This window comes from Neodiprion fabricii, chromosome 1 (genome assembly GCF_021155785.1).
Source record: "Neodiprion fabricii isolate iyNeoFabr1 chromosome 1, iyNeoFabr1.1, whole genome shotgun sequence".
Classification (NCBI taxonomy): Eukaryota; Metazoa; Arthropoda; class Insecta; order Hymenoptera; family Diprionidae; genus Neodiprion; species Neodiprion fabricii.
The window spans coordinates 13,208,294-13,236,130 of NC_060239.1; the positions used below are offsets into that span (position 1 = coordinate 13,208,294).

At 34.3% G+C, this 27,837-nt stretch overlaps 2 protein-coding genes across 15 annotated transcripts in view; both read right to left on the reverse strand.

Moving 5' to 3' along the window:
- Positions 1–22,592, reverse strand: part of LOC124187747 (dynactin subunit 1) — a 30,852-nt gene extending 8,260 nt beyond the window's left edge. The window contains exons 1-18 of one of the 4 annotated variants that reach the window (XM_046579825.1): positions 22,489–22,592; positions 22,140–22,326; positions 21,765–21,922; positions 20,741–20,773; positions 20,279–20,338; positions 18,613–18,757; positions 16,340–16,402; positions 14,145–14,288; positions 13,887–14,024; positions 13,175–13,414; positions 5,070–5,321; positions 4,701–4,817; positions 4,110–4,353; positions 3,688–3,970; positions 2,825–3,249; positions 1,761–1,994; positions 1,293–1,587; positions 814–1,009 (exon numbers count right to left, since the gene is read on the reverse strand). In XM_046579825.1, coding sequence (XP_046435781.1) covers positions 814–1,009; positions 1,293–1,587; positions 1,761–1,994; positions 2,825–3,249; positions 3,688–3,970; positions 4,110–4,353; positions 4,701–4,817; positions 5,070–5,321; positions 13,175–13,414; positions 13,887–14,024; positions 14,145–14,288; positions 16,340–16,402; positions 18,613–18,757; positions 20,279–20,338; positions 20,741–20,773; positions 21,765–21,922; positions 22,140–22,307 — 3,195 coding nt within the window. In that variant the 5' untranslated portion in view covers positions 22,308–22,326; positions 22,489–22,592. The remainder of the gene's footprint in view (positions 1–813; positions 1,010–1,292; positions 1,588–1,760; positions 1,995–2,824; positions 3,250–3,687; positions 3,971–4,109; positions 4,354–4,700; positions 4,818–5,069; positions 5,322–13,174; positions 13,415–13,886; positions 14,025–14,144; positions 14,289–16,339; positions 16,403–18,612; positions 18,758–20,278; positions 20,339–20,740; positions 20,774–21,764; positions 21,923–22,139; positions 22,327–22,488) is intronic. The other 3 variants (XM_046579826.1, XM_046579827.1, XM_046579828.1) reach the window with 3 other exon arrangements.
- A 1,787-nt stretch (positions 22,593–24,379) lies between these two features.
- On the reverse strand, positions 24,380–27,766 carry LOC124180998 (fidgetin-like protein 1). Of its 11 annotated transcripts, none has more exons than XM_046567133.1 (4): positions 27,228–27,750; positions 26,808–27,006; positions 25,613–26,733; positions 24,380–25,522 (listed from the first exon to the last, which is right to left on the reverse strand). In XM_046567133.1, exons 1-4 carry the CDS (start codon positions 27,277–27,279, stop codon positions 24,906–24,908), a joined length of 1,989 nt encoding a protein of 662 aa, XP_046423089.1. In that variant the 5' UTR covers positions 27,280–27,750; the 3' UTR covers positions 24,380–24,905. The 11 variants fall into 11 exon arrangements, with proteins under 11 accessions (XP_046423089.1, XP_046423007.1, XP_046423015.1 ...); XM_046567143.1 differs by having other exon boundaries at positions 25,080–25,243; positions 25,329–26,733; positions 27,228–27,766; XM_046567051.1 differs by having other exon boundaries at positions 24,381–26,733; positions 27,228–27,747.
- Between the last annotated feature and the right edge of the window lie 71 nt (positions 27,767–27,837).

Genomic DNA, 27,837 nt, shown 5'->3' on the forward strand with positions numbered 1-27,837 from the left:
CTGTAATATGAAACTGCAAAATATTGTTTTGCGAGAGCAAATTACCAAGTTAATCATAGAAACTTGAGGAAAAACAGCATCTGATAAATCAATATGATCGTCAAAGAAACGAAAATGTCTTGAGTTTGTTAGTAAAAAAAAAATGGTAAGTGCATCTACATAGAAACAAACGTAAAGTGCAACAGCAATTATGTTTTTCTGAAGTTGATGTCCATTTTTACGTTTATCTCAAACTCTCAAAAATCTTAAAAAGTCTACACACGGACGTGGGTCCAAAATGAAATTTGCGTATCCATTTCACTGGCCTAGTGTACCTTCCATAGTCCTAAAACATCTAACTTATACGAAATAAATACAAGATTCATGCTGCGTAGATGATAGACAGCAGATTGAGGCATGAAAATTTTCTGTAGACTCATGAATCTAGCAGCGCCAATATTTCACATCACGTATAATACGATGTTCAAAAATAAGTGCTCAGAAAGAAAAAAAAAAAAAAATAATGACGATTCTACTGCTAGCTGCATCTGCGAAACAGGCGCCAGCGGTAGCCTTGTATGTGTCAAAATTAATCTAAGGATCTGTAGATGTATAATAGAAAGATCCAAATGAGAAGTGGGAATAAATCTTCATAATCAAAATTTGCCAATGTACCTCGATACACCTACTTTCGAATAAAGAAAAACACTTTAGTTAAATTGAATAAATAATTGTAGAGACAGACATTCACCAATTTTTTGAATATTTTTTTAGCTTTCTACTGGCTTGTACCCCCCTAATTATCGAAAGATTACTATTAGTAATAAAACAAACCTTTCTCTTGAGTTGGTTTTGTGCTTCTTCCAACTTTCTTTTTACTTTTTCCATGTTCAATTCATTTTCATGTTGTTGAGTCGCTAATCGCTTCTCAGCCAACTCCTTTCTCAATATCATTTCAGATAGCTCTTCTTGCTTTTCCCTGAGTACAAGCCTCGCTTCCCGAAGATCACCTTCTCTCGACTCAAGCTTTCTGCTCACAAAATCCAACAATTTAAGTAATCAAAAGAATGACGACCAAGAACTGACGTGGAATTAATTGAACGAAGTAAATCAAGTGACAATTCGATTTGTTTCTTTCCAATTTTTGGCAGATAAATAATATTTATTGTTTAATATGGGACCCTTTGTTCAACCCGTTTTTATAAATTATAAGTCTATGTTTAGAACTGCTTTGCGTGAAAAAAACGAAATACTCGAGTCTATTACATTTTATTAATATTGGTGACATATATTTTATTAAAAGTCGAAGGTACCTGCTAAGAATCTTAGTTTCTTCAGATTCTTTCTTAGTGGCATGGGCACGGTGCAAAATAGGTGTCAACACGTCACCACCTTCTGCTCCCAGTTGTTGGGGAATCTGGTTAGCCATAGCCAATTCGTTCTCGCATTCAGCCATTCGTTGTGCGAGATTGGCTGCCATTTGTTGTATTACTGTCAAGCTAGCCTTCAGTGTAGCAACTGGTCCTAAATCTTCCGTATCATAAATTTTTTCACTTGACATTGCCGCCATATCTTTCAACTTTTCCGTGGTTAATCCAGCATCCAAATCTAACACGAAAGGAAAAATAACCAGACAATCAAAAAACTTACAATAAATTGATCATTTTTCAATGTCATGTCAGCAGCCATTGAACAGTTTTCACACTATTGTCCATGTTGCAGCAAATCTCCTAATAGGGTATCTGAATATGCAATCAAACCAACTTAAATAACATACTTACCACCACTGGTCACGACAGCTTGTAGAGCGTTCTTCAGTAAATCTTGGAGCGTCTTCATTACTTTAACAGAATGTTGAATACACGTGGATAATTGTTCAGGCCAGTCTTTGTCCAATCCTAAATTGACATTCGAAACAACAGAAGTTAACTGATCACGTGGTACTCGTCTTTTGGCTGCCTTAAGATGCTGCTGAATCACTTCACAGACTGTTTCTGCATGCTGACAGAGCAGACCTGAAATTCAATCGAATATGTCATGAAACATTAAGAGGCGGATCTTGTATAATCTTGCTGTGAATCTTTTGCTATCATAAATTTTCGTCTCGAAGTGCATTTGTGTTCAAATTCAACCTGAAATTCAGCAGTACTAAAAAGCTTCTAACAAATCGAGTTAAATAACTCTAACTATCAATTTGTTAGTCAAATAACAATCAAACGTTATTATTACAGTATTAAAGTTGAATATGAATATGAGTGTGATGAACGATTTGAGCTGTGAGATTGTACAGAGTACTAATTAGGTACTTTGATTCATGTTGACCACATAATTTACTCTCCTTGATTATCTCATTAGGTTTAATGTAAGTATGTTATGTAGATACAGGTTGCATAATTTTTAAGACCACGTATGACTGCAAATATTAAAAGCTATTATGAATTGATCATGTTAAGATTAGAAATTTTTTTTATAATTGAATATCCGACATAATTTTTTTCCTCGACGAAACAGTCACACCACTAATCATACGTCTTGAAATCTGACTACACAAGTTCCACATAAGAATTTTTATTCTACGGTAAAAGCGTTAAAAACTAACAAGCGCTAATAATCAAACACTGTATCCCGGTAATGATAGCTCGATGTTTCGGCCCTAACTGCCCCGAATATAGATTTCAAAGTATGTCTTTAACAGTATTTGAGAGGCCCTAAACTACCTAGCAGGGAAAAATTTGGTGTTGAAGGCCGTTTGGCGTGCCGCTGATTTAGAGTAGAGCCAGATGGCACTGCTATATTCATATATCGTGTCTATGCGGTATAAAATGTTAATGAATTAAATACAAACCTATATCACCACCTTCGCCATCTATAAGGGCTTTGATAGCAGATGCATCAGTTGCAATAGCATCACAAGCACTTGCTAACGTTCGTGTTCCATCCGTAACAAGCCGAGCTTGATTAGCCATAAGATCTTCTCCAAATAAAATTGAAAACATTGTTGAAAAGTAGCCACTACATTTTTCTATTGCATCCATAGGTAAATTTTCATCTAATTGGTCACGTTTTGCTAGTTCAATAAGTGAGTCGAGAGACTTTTCTTGGGCTGCCATTTCGGGATATGCGACGCCAACTTTTAGCAATGTTTCAGAACTGCACATGTTCAATGCAGAGTCGAAACTTCCAAGAGCGCCCTGAAGAGCATACATATGAGAACACAGACGTGATCTGAAACTGTACTGTGCCACTGAATGTCCTTTCACGACCGATGCCCTGAAAACGTCAAGAAAACAAAAAAGACAGGTCAAGTCAGAGTTTTTTTTTTTGAATTCGAGGTCAGATCTCAGTAAATTTATTGGTGGTCTGACGATTTCTGAACAGCTTTGAAACTTTCCTTTAAACGAAAAAATTTGTGATGCAAATGACAGCACCAATAGAAAATGTACCATTTCAAGTTTTAATCATTTGTAGATACACTTAATTCTATGCGTAATTAATACATAACGATTGTGTATGGAAATCAAACAAGTTGTGGCCTACACCAACTTTCGGTTTTTGGTCAAAATAATTTACAACACCGAGAAGTGGATTTATACTAGTACTATATACCTCAATACTAACCAGATAATTTCAAAAAATTCTCATAAGTATTAAAATTTTACTGTTGAGCCTATTAGTAATTAGATGAGTTAAAAACAAAGATAACTGTACCTGTCAATTTTGTTAATCGGTTGATACTTGTCTCGTACTTGGGAAATTAATATTTCCGTTTTTCGAGTCATTCTCGGTATAAGAAGAAGCGTCAAGATGGCATCATGATCACCGCCACGAGCTAAAAATTGTGGTGGCATAAACGCAAGCAAATACCGAACATGAGATCTGGCCTCCTCGACATCCAGACGTCGCAGTTCAAGATCAACAGCCTTAGTTTGTGCTCGTGTCTCTGCAAACGTCTTCTGGAAATCTAATATTTCCGCAAGTTGTTGTTCTGCTCCTATAATTCCGGAACGTGAAGTATTAATGAATGTTTTTCACAGCAAAAACAAGGCCAAGTAAGCATATTTTCAGAGCATCTTGTTTTTGCTTACCACCTTATTTTTAACCAAGTTGTTTAATAGTTTCTCATGTATTACCTCGTGTGCCTGACTTAGTGGATTCAGTGGTCTGCAATCGCTGCTGTAACTGTAGACATTGTTCCTGTAGCTGCTGCGTCAGATCGCGAAACTTTGTAATTGTTAATTCTCGATCTGCGAGTGTTTCCAATGCAGCATCACGGTGACGTTGAGCATCACGTGTAGCTCCCACTGCTAGATCCAATTCTTCACGTAATTCTAGCTCCAATTCCTTAGAAGACTCAGCCAACTGGTCCGACATATCCTTTAGAAAAAATAACATTATGAATAAATTATCGTTTTTTTTACTTTTCATGAAAAAATACAAATCGTTTACTTTTCAAAATGTGTTTTACTTTGTGCAAAAATTTTACACAAAGCAAATAAAATCACCTAATTCATTCTATGAAGGTACCTAATATTCAATGTTAACTCTGCTGAGCAGAATGTGATGCTATTGATCCATTTGGGAATGGTTGGCACTGAGCCAAGATTTTAACACAAACGTATTTTAAACTTACATTAGTTACATATAAATGAATGCTGGGAAACTTCAAATTAAAAGTGGAACCAGAATATAAGAAAGTAGTTCTGCATTGAATGTTTCAGTACCTGCAGTGCTTCTAAGTCAGCCACTGCTTCTTCTAACTCAGCAACCTTCTCTTCAAGTACCATTTTACGCTCGCCCAGAACCTCCACCATTTCTTCGGCACCAAGTGCTGCATCAACCTGTGTATAAAATGGATGTAAAAAATACACAACTGATCAGCTCTTGCACTTTCTCATTCTCTATACACCTTATAAATAAATATCAAGTGCTAAAAACATATCTTACATGTTAACAACATTCCTCTAATCTTAATTTAGCAATAACTGAATGAATTCAACTAATGGACATGTCATTCAACAGCATCACTGCAATTGTTCTTTTTTGATAAAAACTATACCAAATTTAGGTGATATTCATGGCAAAATTCTTACCTGTTCCTGGAGATCGGCAATTTGGTGTTCCATTTCTTCTACGCGTGAAGACAGTTTCTCTTTAGTGCGCCCCAATTCAAGAATTTCCGATTTCTTTTGATCCAAATCCTTTTGCAGTTTTTGAAATTCATGTTTTTCATGTGCTGAAAGATCTCGCATTCGTACTAGAGTTTCCCTAAGTCGACTGTTTTGCTGTTCCAGTTGTTTTATTTCGTAAGTGGAAGGCCCAGATCCAGCAGCGCCACCTCCAGTCTATGATAAAATACTCCCGTCATACAAAATAACTAGATATGGCAATGATTGACATTTTGTTTTATGCTTTGACGTTTTTTTTTTTTAAGTTTAGACATATGATCTCCAATAGTTGCAGAATTAATCATCGAAGGAGAACAAGGTTCGGATTCTGAACCGTACTGTAGATCGAGGTAAGAGTCTGAAAATTGTAAAATCGTTAATAAGACAAATAAATGAAATGCTTTATTATTTATTTAAAAAACCAAATGACAACAGTGTAAGACACTTTCACTTCCATGAAAAAAATAGATGCACCACTTCAAATTTGATAGCCTCAGCTGTTCAATATGACAATTGATATTTTCGTTTATTTATTTATACGTTTGTTTATTTATTTATTTATTTATTTATATATATTACGCGAGTCGTAAATAACTCCAATAAATGGCACATCTTTGATAATTTCACTAATGTTAAGGTGAGGAATTTTCTTGCCAAAAGTTATGTTATAAACATTTTTCTATATTTATGATAAAGCCATTTTGCCTGAGCCAATTACGAATGTTGTTCATATCACTTTGAAATAAGATTTTATTATTGGGGTGTGTGATGGAATAAAACATTTTCGCATCATCATCAAAAACTAAACAAATTCTACAACAATATGTATATCGTTTATTAACGAACAAAAATGTTCAATATAAATCACCACCTGTCCTCGTTACTCAAATTTATTAACTTCTTTAGAATTAGATATTTGATTTTGTCGGTTCAGCAAATTTCGAGTGAGTCATAGAATGACATTTTGATTGATGATATCTGGCGAATGGATTGTTGTAATTTACTAATGTTTTAACTTATCAATAGGATTTGCTCCAAGTTGAAACTCAGTAAATTTTGAGATCAATAGATGCAGTACTTGTTTAGTCAAAAAAAAAAGCCTCACACCTCATCACCAAAAGTAAACTGCTTCTGATACTTCTTATTACTCACATAGATCGTGATATTTGTATGGCTCGTCTCTATGGTCAGCTTGATAAACTTGTTGTTCTCAATTATTGTGTCTAATTTTTCAAAGGGTGTAAATTACAAACGCAATTCTCATGAACACCGCCAATCTACAAAACGTGTCCTTGATTCACGCTATAACCAGGCAAAGAAAATCAGTAGGCAAAGGAAAATGCAGAGAATTTTTTTCAACACTCTCCACACATTGTAAGGATATACCCGAAATATTTGACAATTATCATACACACCGTTCACTTAAAATTGAACGAGAAAAATGTATTTTTAATTGAAGGTAATTAGTTACAAAGACGAAAGACGAACTGAAAACTATCGATACTACAGGGTACAGATTCAGGAATTCGCGAAAAATTTTGGAACGTTTTGTCTGCATCGTTTATGGGTAATAGATAGAAAAATGAACAAATGCGCTAGTTTCCTATCATCTGCGACCATTTTCGGATGAACCTCTACCTGTGCGTATGCACGTGTGTGTGTGTGTGTGTGTGTGTACGCATATGCATAGGGTATTCCAAGTCGAATTTCACCCCATTTTAGCCCATTACGTCACCCCCTTCGATTGTGATAATCTTTTAGTATGATGTTCTTATCAACACAAAATTGGCTCGGGAATTATTTCAGAATTTCTTAAGCCACTGGTGAAATTCAGACAAAATCGTTAAACCAATTCGAAAAACACGATTCTTTTAAATTTTCAATAATTCAAACTGATTCTATGATTCAAAATGTGATTTTTGAGCACCATACGATAATGGGATCTCAAGTGTTTAGTTTTTCTATGTCGGAATTGGTGTATTTATTTCTTTCATTTATCTCGATCTAAATAAATAGCAACGTCCTATTATGTTTATGATTCCGTAATCTATTTAGATCGGGGAATAGATATAAAAGAGAAAAATATAAATTCCGTTATTGAAAAATTAAAGACTTGCGAAAAAATAGTAAATATCGCAATCCCATTATCGTGTGGTTCTTAAAAATCACATTTCAATTCATAGAATTCGTGTAAGTTATTTCAGATTTTAAACAAAAGGCGTTTTCGCTATTGATTTTTCGTTTGTTTTGAAATTTCACCGGAGGCTTAAAAAGATTGAGATTTTTAAAAATTCCGAAAACCTTTTGGGTCGGTAAAAACATCATACTAAAACATAATTGAAATCGAGGAGGGTTAGATACATGGGCTGCTAATTTGACGTGGAATGATCCATATATATGCATGTGTGCATCTGTATATACATGTGAGTGATCAATTTTTTTATCCGACAATATCTCGAGAGCAAGTTACAGCATTTCTATGATTTTGGTCTCGATTGACGTAGTTTCCCAAACTTAGAACTGACCAGATTTTGGCTTTGATCAGTCCAGCACTTTTAGAATTATTTAAATAACACAAATTATAAATAATAAATGAAAAATTGTGATATCTTAAGAACGGAGAAACGGATTCGAATGAAAATTGGTACCGTGTGGTTTTTTGGTACACTGATCACGAATCTGAAGACATATTTTCAATTTTATTATTATTATTATTATTGTTGTTGTTGTTGGTGTTGTTGTTATTGTTATAATTTCATTTCGAAACGAGTTTGTAAACGGGATATTCAAAGATTAGCCCATGGTTAGTTCAAACCCGCTTGTTTTTTTTCCGTTATTCTTGCGCGTTTATGGACCGGTGAACGGTCTCGAGAGGATATAGGGAATTTGCGATTTTTTTTAAATGCACGCCGGTTCCATATGAACAACACGATAAAAAAAAACGAGCGTTCTGTCAGCAAATTATCTCTTAATTACTACAGTAGTACTTAAAGTAGAGCAGTAAGGCACAAACTACGGTCAAAAGGACTTTCTCCTCTCATTGTCACATGTAAGCTCTAATAAACGTGTATTAATCATACCTGACTTGTGAATCCCAAAGGTCCACAAAGAAAAAACGTGATCCTTGAGTAAAGAGCGCTCATAATGTGATAGTAAAATTGAAGTCAGTACTTCTGAATGGTGACACGAAAACTGGATTGAAACTTTCTTGGGTACATGAACTCTTCAAAGAAGCGATTATCCAGAAGCTATAGAGAAGGAGCTGTCCAGCTTGGCAAGATCAAACAACTGGACAACTTCGTAAATATCTTTGAGAAATTATTGAGATTAGTTCTAACAGAGCAAGGATGTCAACATTCAAAAGACCAGTCAATGGATTATATACAACGAATAGTCGAATACCGAAAGGCCTAAATCGACGTGAAACATCAAAACAAGACACAGCCTAGAGGACACGCGGATTCGTAAGAAAGTAAACACATGGCGAATTGAGCTAATACGCGCAACTTTGCTTCAAAGTAGTTCCGAACAGTCCGCACACCTTTGTGCAGACACACATGCGAGGCGCCCGTACACTAGGCTGGTCAAAAAAATCTAATATTTTTTTGAAAGTCACGTGTTTAACAGTCGTAGGAAGAGGAAATAACAAGCCCCTTACAAACTGAGCCCTCAATATCAATATTTAGTAGTTTCTAAACGCAATTTTCCGTCTTCCTTTTAATCGACACAAGAAAATAATTTTGATCATTTCTGAATTTTGTAGGTCAGTAACGGGGCAGTGTACTTAAATGTCCGATACATAATTTTGATAGGAATTTAATGCTCTGCGAAAAAGGTCTGGCATGATTTTTTGACAGTTAAGCTTTTTCAAAAGTTATTCAATTGATTTATTTGTTATTCAAATGGTTTGTTGATAACTAAACTTTTTCGAAAGTTATTCAAGGTTAAAGTTGAAATCATGTAAATATTCTTTTTTTCGATATAAACAGAGAAAATATTAGAGTTATCACAAAATATGGTGGTTTTTTTTTTTTTTTTAAAGCATTTCAACCGCTATGAAATCATGTCATTTAATTAATTTTTACAAAAGAACGCCATCGTATTTTAAGATAAGTCTAGTATTTTTGCTGTTAATTTCGAAAAAAGTGAATTTTTACATGATTTCAACTTTAACCTTAAATAACTTTTGAAAAAGGTTAATTATCAAAAAATTATAACAGATCTTTTTGTAGAGCATTAAATTCCCTATAAAGTATGTATCGGAAATTTATGTACATTATCCCGTTATTGATCTACAAAAATCTGAAGTAACTAAATTATTTTCTCGTGTTAATTAAATGGAAAACGGAAAATTGCGTTTAGGAACCACTAAATGTTGATATTAAGGGCTCAAATTGTAAGAGGCGTGATTCCGTCTACCTAAAACTATAAACATAACTACCATCAAATGTTTAAAAAAAATTGACCGCAACCCCCAATTTGTCCGATTAACTCTAACACGCCCCGACAAGCAGTTAGATTTTTACACGAATAAATGCGTGCATTTGAAATTTTCTTCAGAAAACTATCAATTACTTTAAAACTGTATGTTATAAAAAAGATCTCTTTTTCAAAAATTTTGGAAATCTAATAAATATCACGTGTTTTCGAGAAATTCACCAAAACGTAAATCTTTATCCTACTGAAAATGTTCCCGTGTTGAATTCTAAAATGTTTTGAAAGAATTCGGCTTGTAATTTATTACACGCATTTTCATTGTAAATTCGATAAAATATATAAGAAATCACATAATAAATTATGAAAGTACGAATCATCAGATATATTAGATCAAAATTCATATAGTTCACTATACATATAGTTGACTATGCAATGCATGGTTGTTCGGATAAATAAACATTTGGACAAACTGAATCATTATTCAGATAAACGATAATTCGGATAATTGACGTTCGGGTAATCAAAGCTCTACTGTAACTGAAAAAATGAAATTGAAAGACAGAAAAAAAGTGTCACAAAACTTAAAGTGAAAACCACAGAAACGTACAATGAAAATAAGAAGGTAGCGGAGAAAGGGAAGGAAAGGAAAACCAGTAAAAGTCTACTTTGGGAGAATGCAGGTGGTACGAAAGTGAGAGAAGTGGTAGAAGGTGAAGAGAAAATATGAGATCGGAGACAAAGAAAAGGAGCGAAAGAAGAGAAGGCATATGTAAATGCAGAAAACCTTTGGTACAGAGGACACAAAAGAGAGAAAGCAAAGGGAGGATGCGAAGGTGATGAACAAGAAAAGCGATAACATAAAAGTTTGTGTACGTTTTAACACATAGCAGAGGTGGGTAAAGAAACAGAAGTTTTGAAAAAAGATAATGAACTGGGACGTAACAAGACTGGTAGAAACATTGATTAAAGAGATGGGTTGGAAGATGATGACCTTGAAAATGCAAAAGGGATTCCAATAAGGACAACATTTAATCAAGAATAATATGAAGAAATGTATCGAAGAGCAACACAATAACAGCATTGAGAGTCGGGTTACCGGAAAAATAAAAGAAAGTGTAGGAGTTGATGGAGGCATTAAAAAGTTCCATAAAATAGTCAAGATTTCCGTAGTGGAAATTTTAATCCGAGGAGATCAAGTAGGTATAGCTGGCAGTGGAGAGAGCTAAACAAAAGAAGGAAAAGAGGGAGTCAAAGGACGAAAAGTCAGACAAAAATGGCATTTAACTGATTAAGCTGATAAAAAAAAAAACAGAATATGCAGGGTGACCCAGAATTATTGCCTCATAGGCCCGGATGTACTCTTCGTGAAAACCTGCGACTGAATTGTTTTTTACTTTTGATAAGAAATTTTTCATTTGCGAATTACTAATTTGGAATGGCCAATTTAGAATGGCTGTAATTCGCAAATGACAAATTTCATGTGAGAAATACAAAAAATTTCGCTCACAGTTTTTCACGAGGGATACATTGGTAACCTATAAGGTGATAGTCCTGGGTCACCCTGTATGAGACTTGCAAAGTAAAAGCGACAAATGAAGAATCCTCATTACCTCTGTTTTAATGATAAACAATTTTCTGATCTTTTCAGATTTTACGTTCAAACGGTTTGCGAGTTCTGAAATTTTACATGTTAAGAATTACGCCCTTACCGATAGTCTTCAAAAAATTCACAAAAATTTTGTGATCCAAGACTAACATGTTCTGACAAAATTAAAAGTGGTAAATCTTTTTTTTTATATTTCATTTTGATTTTTAAAAATCAATCCTGCATCAGCGGGAGCGATACATAAGAATAAATAAATATTCCCAATGAAAAGAACCATATTAGAGAAGAATAAACGATAGCAATTGAACATTTTCCAAATTAATTATTTTTTTTAAATATTGCTTTAATAATAGCATGTGACATATATGAGCCATTCCATGTCAAACCGCATATTTTTGTGGCCAAATTTACATTGATATTTCCAAATACAACGTAAGTTTGTCAATACATTGTCTTTGCCTCGAGAGAATTATTTGCATTTTTTTCGAATTTTAATGTTATTGTTTTCAAAAACGACAAAACAGTCGTACATGATGATCTTCAAACACTCTTATCTCCGAACCTATTTTGAAACATCGGAGTGGGGATATAGGGATCGGAGGAGAGTGAACGAGTAGAAGTCCGAGAAAGATACGTACAGGAGAAGAATGTTAGGTGTCGACTGGAGGACACCAGAGTACATGATCAGAAAGAGAAGCACTGGATATATAACGAGGACGTAAGTATGGAGGACAGCCCAGAGATTCGAAAAAGAGCTCAGACTAGGGGAGGCAGCGAGACAGTGAGAGAGTACCTGGGAGAGGCAGAAGATAAAGGAGTTATGTTGATGGTGAAAAGAAAATAAATCAATGTAAAGAAGAGTGAAAGAAGGGGTGAAAGGGAGTAAATGGAAAAAATGGTGAAAGAGCAGGTTGGATGTCGGATAGGAAATAGTGCATAAGAAAGATAAGAGAGATAAGTACATAGAGCGAAGCAGACTTGTTGAGAATTAATGGGACCCGCAGTATGAATAAAATATTAGAGAAAAACGAAAAACTATTCAAAAAATGTAAACGTGGCATTGTTTATGAATCAAATGACATCTCTACTACGTAATAGAGGTGAATCTAATTGAACAATACAAGAATATTAACAATTTGAGAAAAGGTTTTAATATAACAATTTTATAAAACGATTAACTTTGGTGTTTTAAATCTGATTTGAATGTTCTTGAGTTTATTTTGTTAACCGTACAGATTTTCAGAGATTGTTTGAAAAAATTTAACGAATAGTTATATCTGGAGTGGACAAAAATATATTTGTGCAAAGCGATACAGCAGATGTTCATCAACAATTACATTTGCACATTATGACTTTACTATCATATAAGTTTTCTTTAATGTTTTTCAGGAAATTAATGGAGATTTTATCAGGGAACAGAGCGAGCCCGCAAACAATAGGATCGGATCAAAGACACCGGAGTTTAATTATTTTGAACGTTATAATTATGAAACGTTTCATTAAATTGTTGATATTTCAACACGTGTTGCTAGAAGTTGCTCATATTCATTTCCATTAAATGGTATGGATGTTGTTTCATTCGAGTTCATTCTTATTGATGAAACTAACATAGCCAGACATGTTTTAGGCAGAATTTTTTCTTTTTCTAATATTTGATTAACTCTCCGACCCATTCATCCTTGCATACTAAAAGCAACTAAAGACATAGAGCCAGTTGATGCAGAGCGAAACAGATGTACAGAATGAGGCAAGGATCGCATCGAGTGAATAGGCAGATTATGAGGGACAAAGGCGGAGAAATAGGTAAGAAAATTGGGGAAGCGAGGCATCAGATTTGGAATGAGAGTGGGGTAAGCACATAGAAAGTAAAGTTAAAAGTAAAAAAAATAGAAGGAACAGATACGTCCATGTAACTCCGAAAGGGAAACACAAAAAAATATGTAGAAGCACACATCCCACTTTTCGTTAACTTCACATTCAAATTTACCTTATCAGATATCTCTGCACGCAAAATTTCCAAATCCAAAGTCAGCTCTTCAAGCTTTTCTTTCGCTTGATCCAATTCTATTTGCAGGGTCTCCGCTTTCTCTTCAGCCATTTCTTTATCTAATGTAGCCATCTCTACAGTTTCTACAAGGTCTGCCATCTCTTCTTGGTGCTGATCCCTCGCCGCTTGAGCATCACGAGTTTCTTGCCGCGCCCACTGAAGTTGTCTCTGCAGACTAGCCTAAAATCATTAAAAAATGTAAGAAACTTGCGGATAAACTACATATGCCATATCTATAGGCAAAGAATATTTTTCTGCAACAAGTGAAGAGTAAGTAATTACTCAGTATGTAAAATACTCCAGTGATATCATATTGGCATGTAATAATGAAATAAAAAGATTCAAACAATGAGTTGCAATGCTGGCTCACTCACAATAAATCCTAAATAAATTTTGTTCTGCAATACACGAATCCTACAGCATTTAAAATTTCAAATTAGTATTTCTATATTGCAAGAATGGTGGCTGGATTCTCGAAATACATCGTCACGAAATTAATACAGAAATTATATGTAGCTTCCATGGCGCTGGTATTAGTTAGAAACGCATTTTAAAACTGGTTAATTTCCATTCAATTAAGCTTTCCGATTCAGACTATATTTTCTCTTATCCATGTACCTCATGGACCTTATCGATTTATATTTTCTCTTACCTGACTCTCCATCACTTTGGTCTTGAACTCAATTAGCTGGTCCAACTGCAACTTGGTCTTTTCATAATCCTTCATCTTTTCCTTCTCCTGGAGTCGTTTCATTCGTAGAGTCTCCAATTTTTCATTAAGATCGCGCACCTACAGGCCAGGTTTTTAATTATGATCGGGAAATCGGAGTGAAACTGATTGTTTGCAGGTTGAAATAAAAAGTTTATAACTTGAATAATTGTGCTTAGACTTGTAAAACGAGTCAAATACCTGGGCTTTAAGATTATCATTTTCTTGCATCATTTGCATGTGTGATAATTTCTCTTCAATAGCACTGCCAAGCGCCGTCACTGATTGGCTTGCGATTGCCTGTCCTGGCACAAATTGTGGCTTTAACGTCTCAACGAAACCTGTCTGTATTAAGAAAATTTTTTTATCAGAACAAAATGTATTCATCATAAGGGGTCTTTTTTATTATTAATGCAACCAATGAATGATACTATTCAAAATTAGCATATTTGGAGGAAATTCGAAAGAAAATACGAAGTGAAAGAATTTATTTGCCATATTGATGTAAAGGGCAAGAGTGCAAAAGGTTAATTCAAAAATATGACCACATTGTTAAAACAATTGTGATAGATCAAATCTTTTATGATATTGTATAACTATTTTCAAATACGGAACGTAAACAATTACAGTAATCGTTTTGCATACTGACTGTCGAATGAATTATTTTCGCCATCATACGTTAAGCACTTATGTATACCTTTCAATTCAATTCCTTCTTAACCAACTTGAAATTATTTCTACTTGTTTCTGAACATTTTTCTGCGTTTCTCACAATTGTGGATTTTTAGCCAGTCTGTGTAAAAATCATAAAAACCTATTAGAACCTCTAATAACATGGCTTTGGAATGGACCGACATATATATGGATAACGTTACGTTAAGTTTCATTTGATAAATGTATCTAGAAAACGTAAATAAGATGATCGATTCTGAAAAGATTAATTATTACCAACCCGAAAATGCTGTGCTAATTCGTTTCCGGAATTTCTTGCAATAAGGTACTGTAGTAATTCATGTGAAACTTGACCTGTTACCAGTAATGAAAACGCAAAAATCCTTGCATAAGAGCAAAAACGCGGATGTTCGAAGTTTCAAATAGGAGTATACTAAATTTCCATCAACTGTCAATTCTTTTAATTGAAAAATCGAATCGATAACGCATTTCTTGGCCATATGAAGCGTAACGAATAATGAATAGTCTCATAAAGCTCTAACATAAAAACATGGAAAATGTGAGTGGAAACTTTACATGTAGTACAGATAAGTCCGCAATTGATTATCGGCAGAAATGATTTCACATTTTTCATCATTTATGCAAGTGTTATTCAATTTTGACCCAGATGAAATTCATTGTGCCGAAATATTATACCTGCAATAATCTTTGCAATGTATATTTCAATTGGGTAGTTACGGTCAGTGTGACTCATTGTCAAGAAAATTAGCTATGTATGTTTATTGAAAAGTATCTGACGGTAGCACTCTTCGCCATAATATGATCATAGGTGCAACCCATGCAACGTGCTGTATTTCTGCGCACAGTAATTCCAGTTGTTACCATTAAATATAAAAAATATTACACCGAACAACAGGCTTAAGTGGTACAGAGGTTTCTGAATAATTCATGGGCTGCACTAATTCAAAAACGTACCCCGTTGATTGATACCAAAACTGTGTATTATAGTGTTGTTGTGTACACCCAACAAAGTTAGTATTTGTTAAATTAATTATGTGAGATTAAGTTAACGACAGACACCAAGAACAGTTGTAACTACATCTAAATTCGTTCTATTGATTCTAAGAATTTCTAAACTAATATGATTAATTAATTAACTTGATCGTTTAAAGGGTTGTTTAGAGTCAGAACTTTCGGTGTGTCGATTCTCCATGTCCTACAGACTTGTTATCTCCTTTCTCCATAGAAGGATCATAAGAGGTTGTTCGAATGCAAACAACGAACTGGTTCGCTAAAAATGACATACTAAATAATATGAAACTAAAATATTATATTCTGATAAGGTTAAATAAATAAATCTTTATGATCTCAGTTCAACTTGAGTGCAGCGACGTACTGTGACATAATTTTATGCCGTGAATTACATACATTACGGAATTTATCTATTTAATTTTTCACTGAAGGAAACCTGACCTATATGAAATTCTCTAAGCATCACAGAACTCAGTCAAAGAAGCGAATGGCTGATATATGGCAATGGGAACGTAGAGGATGGAAAGAATCTACGAATAATTGTTAATTAAAAGTGAGTCATAATGTAATGTTACCAATTTTTATGGAATGTTATGTGAGAGGTAATGATCAACAAACAGCTATCACAAGAAGCACGAGACCAGAGGTAATTAAAAACTGAGAAATTAGAATTATTGAATAATATTAATTACATTATTCTGATCATCTTGGGCCTTTGGCTTTTTGCCCGGAGGCGAGCTCGTGCTAGGGGACTTCTGAAACACGTACGTGCATTCCCATATGAATCCCTTATTAGATACCATCATTACACCTAGTATTGACATTCGATTTCCAAAACAGCGAGTAATTTCCTGTCCTTCATGACTTGTCATCGGACATGTACAATGCCATTTGAAAACAGTGTGTGTTTTGCCTCTGTAATATGCATATATATATGAGACATTCCATGTCACTTCGCCGGACCATTGGTCTGACCCCTTCCGATTTTGATGTCCAATTTATTTTGGGTTCTGTTTGGCCCAAAATACGACCTCAAATTTTGGAAAATTTTTATTTCATTTTTGAGGGGTTGCACGAGTTCAAAAATCATAAAATTGTGAGAAAACATGAAGAGGGATCGTTTTTAAATTGATGATTTTTTTTTTCACAGAAACTAGGACCCAAAACATAATTTTTCGTCCTAGTCCGAAAGTGGGCCGAGAACTAGCATTGTTGATTTTTTTTTTCAAGAATATTTTATTTTATTTTACGGGCGAAAAACAAAAAAAAATAGTTTAGAAAATAAGGAAAGAAGCTCTACTTTTTACTAAGTTACTATTTTATATCTACTTTTAATCTAAGAAAAAGAAAACAAGTTTCACAAGAAAAAACTACTTTTTTTGTTTTTCGTCCGCAAAATAAAATAAAATATTCTTGAAAAAAAAAATCAACAATGCTAGTTCTCGGTCCACTTTCGGACTAGGTCGAAAAATTATGTTTTGGGTCCTAGTTTCTGTGAAAAAAAAAATCATCAATTTAAAAACGATCCCTCTTCATGATTTCTCACAATTTTATGATTTTTGAGCTCGTGCAACTCCTTAAAAATGAAATAAAAATTTTAAAAAATTTGAGGTCGTATTTTGGGCCAAACAGAACCCAAAATAAATTCAATATCAAAATCGGAAGGAGTCAGGCCAATGGCCCTGCGAATTGACATGGAATGCCCCATATATATGTATATACATGCATGTATACACATTATATGCATATACAGACAACATATATGCCTTAAAATATTCAGGACAGTAAATAATAACCACCTGAGATAAAAATAACATTTAAAGAAATTGTATGCTTTATAGCCGTCACCAAGTCAATTAATTATTTCTTGATTCGCCATAAATTATTCACACAGGATATAATGGCAAATGAAAGTTTAAGTAGAATTATTAGTATTCTATTTTAAATCTCATTACCCATGCTCCGCGATGTATACCATAATTAATAAAAAATACGGTAATAAACTGATGAAATCTTCAATACCCTGGCAGATGGCTGTCAGTTTCATTTCAAGCAGACCATATTGTGTGAGTTTGGCAAATGGGAAAAGTTCAGATTTGGTAGTGTTGTAATTACTCTGTTTAAAGAAGAAAGCTCGATTTTTCAAAGAAAATAAAAGATATCAAATGAAATGGCTGAAACTTGTCTCAATACATTGATCTTCAGCAATTTATTACAATTTCACAGAAATGAACAAATGACTGACTGAAAAAAAAAATGATTTTACTGTCATAAGGTTCCGAATTCATTGTTCATAGTGTTAGAATCTGCTCTTCAGAAATAAAGTGTGTACCATCTCAACAGAGGGAGAAGTGGTCAAAAATTTCTATCGACAAAAATATCTCATAGATGGCATAGACGCATTGATAGTAGGAATTTTTCCCATTCTGAAATGAATGATAACAGCAGGTTTTTCCAAAACATGGTAAAGTTTTTAATTTCTATATAACTGTGGTCAGTTTCTGACGATTGAATAACTGAAATGTATATCAAAAAGTCTGATCCTTCATTGATATTACGGATTTTTTTCGTCGGTCTAACAATAAGAAAACGAGATTTCCAGGAAATCATTCGAATGTAACTGAATCTATATCTTCTTTAACCATCAAGGTTCACACAAAATAACATGTCTGACAAAATAATCATGTGTTCATACAATCAGTACATCAGTTGAAGTTCTAAACAGCAAATAATTACAGACGGTCTGAATAAAAATTGCAATAACTACTGAAGTACATGATGACCCTAAAGAATACAGTGAACACCTGTTTATACGTGTCACGAAAAAAACTTGGTGTGAAATAAATGCTCATCTTATGGGTTTTTCTGCTAACAATGATAAAAATTAAAATATCAATAATAATTTCAATAGAAACTGAGCATATTAGCCAACCTACAACGCATAATACAATATTTTACCATCTACCTCTATGAAAGATGCGCGCTTTGTAGATGTTGGCGCTGGTATATGTGATTCCCCGACCTCTTTGCGCTCATGTTGTGACCCGGTGAGACTTTCGGTGCTTGGAGCGCTGAGCTGTGTTTTGCTTCCTCCCAGAGATAGACGTGAACTGTATGGATCCACAAAGAAAGCACGACCGTAAGCTTCAGATTTTCATAGCAATATATGAATGAGGAAATGCAACATAGATATCTCCATCTGTGCTTGTTTCATTGCATTGTCAAAATGCAGTATACAATATTTATTACTACTGAAGTGCTGAATTATTTTATGCGTTAGTTATCATACATGATCAGTTATTCGTTGCCGAAGTGTTAATTACACTCGAGTGCAACTGACACAACCGTTTTAACCTGGCACCTGTATAGCATTTCTCTCTCACCCGGCTCCCGTGATCAGCAACGAATAAATCACCCTTCAAACTTGACTAACTAGGCTATGACAATCTTAAACATCCTAAAAATAGTTCGAAACCTTAAATAGCGCTAATCATATAGCATTTATGTAATATTAGTCAATTTAAACATCTGTGAGAAATTATTTATTCTATCAAAGAAGCTTCAGTGATAGTTTATTTTGAATTTATTTTAATATTGTATTGAAAATGGTAGTACGGGATGAGTGAAAAAGTTTCCTTCCACTACTTTGATCTGATATTTGGATAAATATACTAACCCTTAAGGTCACAAGGTAAGATTTTGCTCTTCAACTGAACGGGATTTAGCTTAAGAGCAAGGTGTTGGTTTCTTCAAATTTTGAGTTGTTATTCAGGTCATGGCAAATCGAATCGAGATTTGAGCTCCGTAAACAATTTTGTTGTTAGGTTAAAATGAAATTTTAAAACAATCTGGTCTCCTCAATTTTTCTGCTCGAGTAGTCAGCGGTAAGAGATATTTGTTTATAAAAATTATACCTCAATGTCCTATATAATTGTACACAGATGTTTCTCTACTGCTAAAAAGGAAGAATGTCACTTGACTGTGGACGAGTTATGTTACCAAGAAGAAGTGGTGCTAATACTAGCAAGTACACAATAGCGGTGCACAAAAGGATGAAACTTATTTTTAGCAATCAGCATGCACAGGGATATAGAATTGGAAATCAATATTTTGGAAGATAAAACTAATTGAATATATTTTGATTACAAAACAAGTTTTATCACTATCTTGTAAGCTGTGTGTGTATTTTTAAATACGGAAGGTAGAATTATTATTTTGGATTTAATTAGACTGATAGTTAAGTGTTCCCAGTTTATTAAATTTTGAAACGCATTCATGTGCTATTAATAATAAATATACAGTAACCAATGGTTGATGTTCAAATTTTGTGGAGGAAAAGTAAACTGAATTTTTTTGGAGATACAAATTGTCACAAACGGTGGTGTTCATTGATGACCAAAAGGTCATGAGAGATGATCTGAAACATTGGATAATAGCGTATGTGTCATAATATTAGAACCCTGGTACAATGTTAGAAACATAATTTTAATTACTGCGCTTAGCCTACGGGTAAAACAATATTCTGCAGTGGTGGGAATAATAGCACATATGGACAGTTGAATAGTCTTAAGCACGTCAATACAAATAATTACACAATTAGTTACCACGTTTGATTTGGATGTTATCCTTACCCTGTCAGCTTGTCCGGTCGCTGGCGTGCCGATTGTGCCGGAGATGTTTTTCTCCTAACACTTTTAATAAGCAGCATTTCAAGATCCAGCAGTGTAATTAAGCATTATATGTTTGATTCACGTTATATTACCAGAAGATCTTAAAATTAATCCTGAGATGTGTGAAATTATCCTTTGATTCTCGAACGATGTTAAAGGTGAGAACACACATCTTATAAAAAATTATTGATCAGTACACCAAATCAAGACAATATCGTTTCTATATTAAAAATTCAATTTGTATAATAAGGGTCATTACACCAAACTAATAGAAAAATCCAAACCTTCGTATAGTGATGGCAATCACAAAATTCTACAGATTCTCTTTTCATGAACAGTGATTAACTAATTGATTGATTGAATAATATTAATCTATCATTTAAGGGTCTTATGCAGGATGGGGTTATAGGTATTGTAACTTACGCAGTTGGTTCATTCCGTCGACGCATGCTGATGCTAGCATGAAAACATTATTCAGAACTTATGCTTCAATTAACATGAATTTAAAATATTGACAACACTGTTCAATGGAGGGTTTGTTATATCTATTAAACACCTATTAAAAAATTTACTTATGATGTGCTAGACACAAACCGATTTGATTTAGATGTTTGTCAATCATTGTAAACAAGAATAGGAATGATTCTATCACCAATATCAGACAAAATATTAGAATTAAATACCAACCAAGGTGAGATAACTTTTGAAATAAATCGAGTGCTTTACAGATAACTGTAAAGTAAATAAATATTTATGGTTAAAACTTATCAAAATATTCAAAATGGAATTCGAAGTCACAGTTAGTAAGATTAGCGTGAGAAAACTTTGGAACAATATTCACCATTTTAAAATTTGAACACAAGTTTGGAGGCATTAAGTTTCGAAAATCTGAGTATATTATGCTTAGGGATGAATCGCCCTAAAGTTATAAAGCAAATACTAGGAAAAGTTAAAAAAAACCATTCATGAATTTGAGAAAATTCTAACAAGAAAAGCTCAGATATTGACAATTCAAAAAAGGTTTTCTTTTGTTTTATTCCAGAAACAGCAAAACAACAATTTTGCCGAAATATGCATCAATGCATGCATGGAATGTCATAGCCATTGAGTAAATTATATAAATCAATTCATGTTTAACATTTTTACTAAAATGTCTATAAGAATCATTCCATTCAAGTTCTGTAGGGGGAAGTTGCAAGTTCCTTCTAATTTCATGACTAGCCGTTTTTTTATTCACTGTATTTATATCGTAATAACAGACGACTAACGCTTTACTCATATTATTTGTAGCATGTTTTTGATCAATCTGGATACTAAATAATCTGTAGCTCGTAAAGTTGCCATATATACAAAAATCAGATGTTAACGGTATAAGTGCACAGTATGTCAAGCTCTTGTATGGCAAATAGAAAATGCATTAACTGAATTAATGAAACAATCTGTTCACCTGTTCAGACGACTTCTTGCTCTAGCAGCCCCGCTATCATCAGGAGTTGTTGGCGCACTACCGGCTGAAGAGGGACTTGCCGGTTCCGCTCTATTACCAGACTCATCAAGCAGAATCAGCTGCGTTTGCCGAACAAACATCCCATGATTCTCCCTGCACTAGAAGAATGTTCAAGTTTTTAAATTCTGAGCCACATAACCAAAACAAGTACTTTACTATGTACAAACAACATAGCAAAAAATGTTCAGGACTCAGGATCAAGGTTAGCTCTTCATAGCATTGGACGATTGTTATATTCAAATTTTTAACTTTCCTATTTGACATGGTTTAACCCTGCACTATAATGAAAAGTAAAAAACTATGTAAATTACTTACTTGAAAATAGGATTGTCCTTTGACCGTGCCATTATTTTTGCCTTTCGGTTCATCGAGGATAACTCCAATCCATTTTCCAGTAGCGAACGAAGGATGACCGATGTATGCAATCACACCTTGACAATCCTTGCCAATAACTTCAACACGCTGACCGTTTTTGTACGACATTTTCCACTAAATTATAATGCTGAAAGTACGTCGATAAATGATATACAATAAATAATGATAATCGCAACACATGTGATAATTACGCCCACGGTGGTGAAAGATTTTATTTTTACGTAAATAATATTAATAAATTTGTGCACTTAATATTGAGGTAATATTCAAGTAACTCGAATTATCGTACCTAATGAAATATAAATAACTTCAACGTTAGGAGTGTAACTGTTAAGACCAGACTGCACTGTCAACGACCGCAATAATGTGACAGCTTGACGGCCATCTTAGGAATAACGTCATTATGATCACGTGGGTTGGATACTAGTACCTGATTCGTTGTAAATTGCAATCAAGTGCATTTCGGGTTTAGAATTCATATTCGAACAAACAGAATATTTCCGAGAGAAGTTGACGATTTGTAAATTACAAGTTGAAATCGACGCGTAAAAATACTATTTTTTACTATTTTTTTACATTTATAAATTACAATCACATTCGTAACAACTTTTCCCTTTTCCGTGATATTTCAGAAAATTTTCGGAGGTACGACAGGAGTTTAAAAGTTTGTTGAATTAGGACATTGAATAGAACAATAATGAGTCACAAATTCCGTAGTTTTCATGTACAAAGAGAAAAAAAAGTGCCAGCACTGCTAAAGCAGTTTTCACTTCAGAAAAAAAAATCGGAAATCCCCACTTTATTTTAATATCAAATAAGGAAAAAATATTTTCTCACTGATCGAATTATTGGCACGTTATTCGAACATCGAATAGAGTTGGCGGATTTGCTAAGATTTGAACAGGTTATTATGCATGCTGACCTATGCGAAACCTGTGGGTCATAGACCTCTATGGTTGTAGATTTAGGAGATGTTCGATCCAGAAGTTTCCATTTCACTCCTTCCATTTGATCTTTTACAATATTACGAATAGTGGAAAATTCTCGAAAAAAAACTTACCGCGAGAACTCTATTCTCTCAAATGCAAAGCTTACTCCTTTCCCTTAAGGGGGGAATTGCCGTCTCGAGCGCTGTTTTGAAGGTGATTTTTAGGATGGAATAAATTTTAATGATTGAGTTTTCTGTCTTAAATTATGGTCACATGTTTGTCGATCCTTCAACAATAAGTGTAAATTTAGAAAAAAAAAACTTTTTATTATTATGTACTTTTGTAGGGTTTTTCTAGACGGCGTGCGGAAAACCGCTTCAATTGGCAGCCAGTGTGGCGGATGTAAATGAATTTGAAAGAAAACCTAACATATTTTCAATTAGTATAAGTGTTATGATCGTTGGTACCAGTCAAAAAAAAATTCACAAAAGGGCGGCACTCTAAGCTTCGATTATCAAGTTATTTTAAAAAACTAAAAAACAATTCTCCAACTCAGTTTTGCTACTAAGGTTGAAAAACAATCTAATAAAGGTGCATGCCAAATCTGAGCCCAATTGGCCAATTCTTTATCGAGATGTCGTGACTGCCGATTTGAAAAACATAGTTTCAAGAACAACCCGTTTCAATGTTTTACATATACCCTTCGATGAGGCTTAAATGAAATTACTGATACTTACTAGTTAATCAGCCAACTCAGGTCCATAAATGGCTCTTTTTGTCGCATTCTTAAAAACACATCGATCCGCTTATATAGATACGAATGAAATTTTATTTTGTGTTATCATTTAGCATAATTTTTTGTTTGAGTGTACGCGATGTTATTATTATGCCATGTTATTTTGAATGTGCTCCGTTTGAACTTTGAATAAATAAATGAATACGTTTCAGCAAAAACTTTGATTTTTTCCCAGAGGTTCATCAATTTCCCGAGAAAGTTTAACCTACGACGAAGAGTGTATGAATGCGAAATAAATTAACGATTATTATTTCATGAGATCTTACTTTCACCACTACTTGTGTTCCTTTAGACCATGTATGGTGGTCCAAATCTAGTTTTCCCATCTTCGGGGGTTCATTAGGAAATGGACTTATAATTTCAATAGTTGTTCACTCTCTATGTATCTGAAATTTGTTGTTTTAATTAAAGTTGCTGTTTATTGTAGTCGAATCAAATAGTTTATACTTGCTAATAATTTGATACTCCTGAAGATTCACTTACGTTACTCCTACATCTCATGATTTATAATTGTCTAGATATTTAATACGTTAAGTTCTTTTTTTTTCGTAAAATTGAGCACTAAAAAATCTTCAACAAATTCCCAAACATAGAACTTGTGCGATTTTATTGATATACCACGTCCTGAAACGAATAGGACTCCCATAATTTAAATAATTTGAAAGTTACTTCATAATACGAATTTGATTTTATGTCATGGAACTTGGATTATAAGAACAGATCATAACATCAAATGGAATTTACTGCATATCTACTGATTGATGATATTTTCGATCATATTGTATTTTAGCTATTTATGATCATATTTATTACGTACATATCACACGTTATTTGCAGTCTAATTAAGAATAAACAATTAAGTAAATATATGAGTAAACAGAGTATGACAAGAAACGTTTTATTACTTATCGTTAACCCAAGAGTACAAGAATTTCATTGACTCAATTTTCAGTTGCTCTGAGTGTGGTTTTCATACATACGTTACGATTTGTACTTTTGTGCTGTACCCGTTCCATAAGTCTGATCCCACTTTACATATGCAGTCAAATCCGATTGTGAGACACTAGATTTAACATAGCTTAGCGCATTTTTAAAATCGTCTGCAGTTACTCCTCGAACATCATCCTCTCGAATGTTTTCCAACTGATGAAACGGTATACTTCTGATCGGCCCCATACTGGCTTCTTTGCAAAGATTAGTCATGTCAGCTCCAGAATATCCTTCCGAAAGTCTCGCAATTTCTGATATATCGTCAAGCGTTAAGTTATGCCGCTCGGAGTGTAGTAGATTTTTGATTATCTGACTTCTGGCACCAAATTCTGGTAAAGGAACGTACAAACGTTTAACCAATCTTCTGCGAGCAGCCTCATCCAGCTCCTGAGGTCTATTCGTAGCACCAATTACCAAAATACGGTCTTCTTCCGCTGTTGCTGCGCCATCCAATTGTACCAAAAATTCAGTCTTCATTCGTCTAGAACTTTCGTGCTCTGTCTCTGATCGTTGAGTCAGCAGAGAATCTATCTCGTCTATGAAGACAACTGAAGGTTGATAAACCCTTGCAACAGCAAATAAAGCTCGGACCATCTTTTCTCCTTCTCCTATCCATTTAGATGTTAATGAACTTGCCGAAATTGAGAAAAAAGTTGACTTGCTTTGAGAGGCTATGCATTTTCCTATTAGCGTTTTACCTGTTCCAGGTGGTCCGAAAAGTAAAATGCCCTTGGGAGGTCGGCGCAATCCTGTAAAGATGTCAGGTCTTAGTAGAGGGAAAACAACGATTTCTTTAATGGTGTTTTTAGCAAACTCCAGCCCTGCAATATCATCCCAAGAAACAGTTGCACCCGAGTCCATAATGTCGTTTTTTATTAATTCCACCATCTTTGGATCAATGTTTCTCAGCCTCTCATCTTCACAGTCATTCGTTTCTTGACTTCCGCCATTACTCTTATTTGCTTCATCTTCTTCTTCCTTTCGCTTAATTGGGCAAATAAATTGACTGTTGACAGGTCGTTTGCCACCCAAGGTTTTTTTTTGAGGTAAGACCTTGTTCTTTTTCAACTGTTGTATGTGAAGTTCTTCTTTAGCGGTCCTAAATGACTGAGGATTTCCCTTTTTATAACATTTTTCATCTACTTCATCCTGACTTGAATTGGTTGCAGTTTCATGCCTGGAATAAGCTGAGTGATTATCATGCTGAAATTCTGGCTCATTATAAGCATTGTAATTTTTCTTGGTGAGATTTGTATTCTGATTGAGTGCACTGAAATTCAATTTATTTGTAAAATATGAAGACTGATGTTGATTATCTCTGTTGGAAGAATTTGGTAAACTCAAAACATCATTAGTATCCTGTTTCGGGTAATCCTCGACTTTACAGGATCCAATCTGGTTTTTACTATCAGTATAAGAGCCGCTTTTTTCATATTTGAAACTTTGCTGCTTGGAGGCAATAAAACTTCCGATTTTTCTACAGCTTTTGGGGAGAACCTGAGCTGGTACTTTTCGATTCCTTGAAACTAGATCCTTGGTATTCCAAATATCAAGAATATCCTTAACATGCCGATCAGTAAACTCATTGCTTTTGCAATCTAGCAAATTATCTTCCCTACACACCAAAGGTTTTACAAATTGCAGAGCAGCCTTTGGATCTTCAAGTCCAGATTTCCAATTCACATTTTTCTCAGATTTGTTACTTCTCAAGGTTTCAATCTGCGACCAATAATTGTTTATTCCTGCCTTATCATCTATAAGTCGATGGTAGGCTTCCAGACTATTTTTCAGCAAAAGGTTGGCCATATCATCACTGTCACTGGAACAAAAAATAATAATAAATGTACATGTGAAATAAGCATAGGTAGTCATCGATTTTATTCACGGACTTACAATGTCTTAGCACCCAGGTACTTAGCAGCCAGGCACCTACGTTCAGCTGTAACTGTTTCAAAAGCATCTTTGGCAGAGGTGGTGAACTTGAGTGTATGAAGCGCAGATAAAAAGTTATCTTCAATCAAAGAATCTACAGTTTTTAAGTCACAGCTTTCATTTAACATGGCCATCGCAGGTTGACGGGCAATGTAGAATCCTTAGTAGAACCCAGTTTGATTGTTACTGACCAATGTAAAATATATTTCGATGCAAAATTAGAATGTGCAAAGCTATGGGCATAAAAAGTTAAAAATACGTCTGTAATTAGATATTTTACAGAAGAAGCAGTTGGGGCCGGGAGATTTCAAACATAGAATAGCTCTTGCTTTACATAAAGATTAGCGGGTGGATAATTAATTATTATTATTTACTACCTACTGTACCCACTGCACAGTGCTGGGCCCGCCAAACGATACCTCGTGTTTGGCATACATATACATATATTTATACATATGTTGTTGGGAATAATCAACAAGTTTCCGAGGATAGCGCGATTTATCGGTAACTAGTTCTCTTTAGATGCCTGTGATTCCGACTTAAAGCAATTCTCTAAGGATTGTGTATCGTAATTACATTGTGATACCGTAATTTCAAGGATATCCGACTGCTAGCGATCTCTAGTTGTAATTCTAGAAACTGGTCACGTCTGCAAACATCACGGTCTTATACCTACAGGAACGCTGCGCCATACATATTTATGACGTCGAGGCTCGAGTAGCATTTTTTGGATGCTATTTGGCAGCTCAGAATCCGATCTGGGTGATCCGCTTAATTAATCTACCAAATGCTCGAGCAAATCCATTCAATGTTTTCGTAGCAAAATGCCAAGCCAAATAATCTCTGATTTGTTAGTCGGTAAAAACACATTTTCTTTTATCTTATCACATCCTGTTCACGCCGTCGGTAAGAACTGGCTGTACCCAGATAGGAAAATACTGCATTTTTTTATGCAGCCTTCGTTTGTGATCAAAAACATAACAAAATAAAG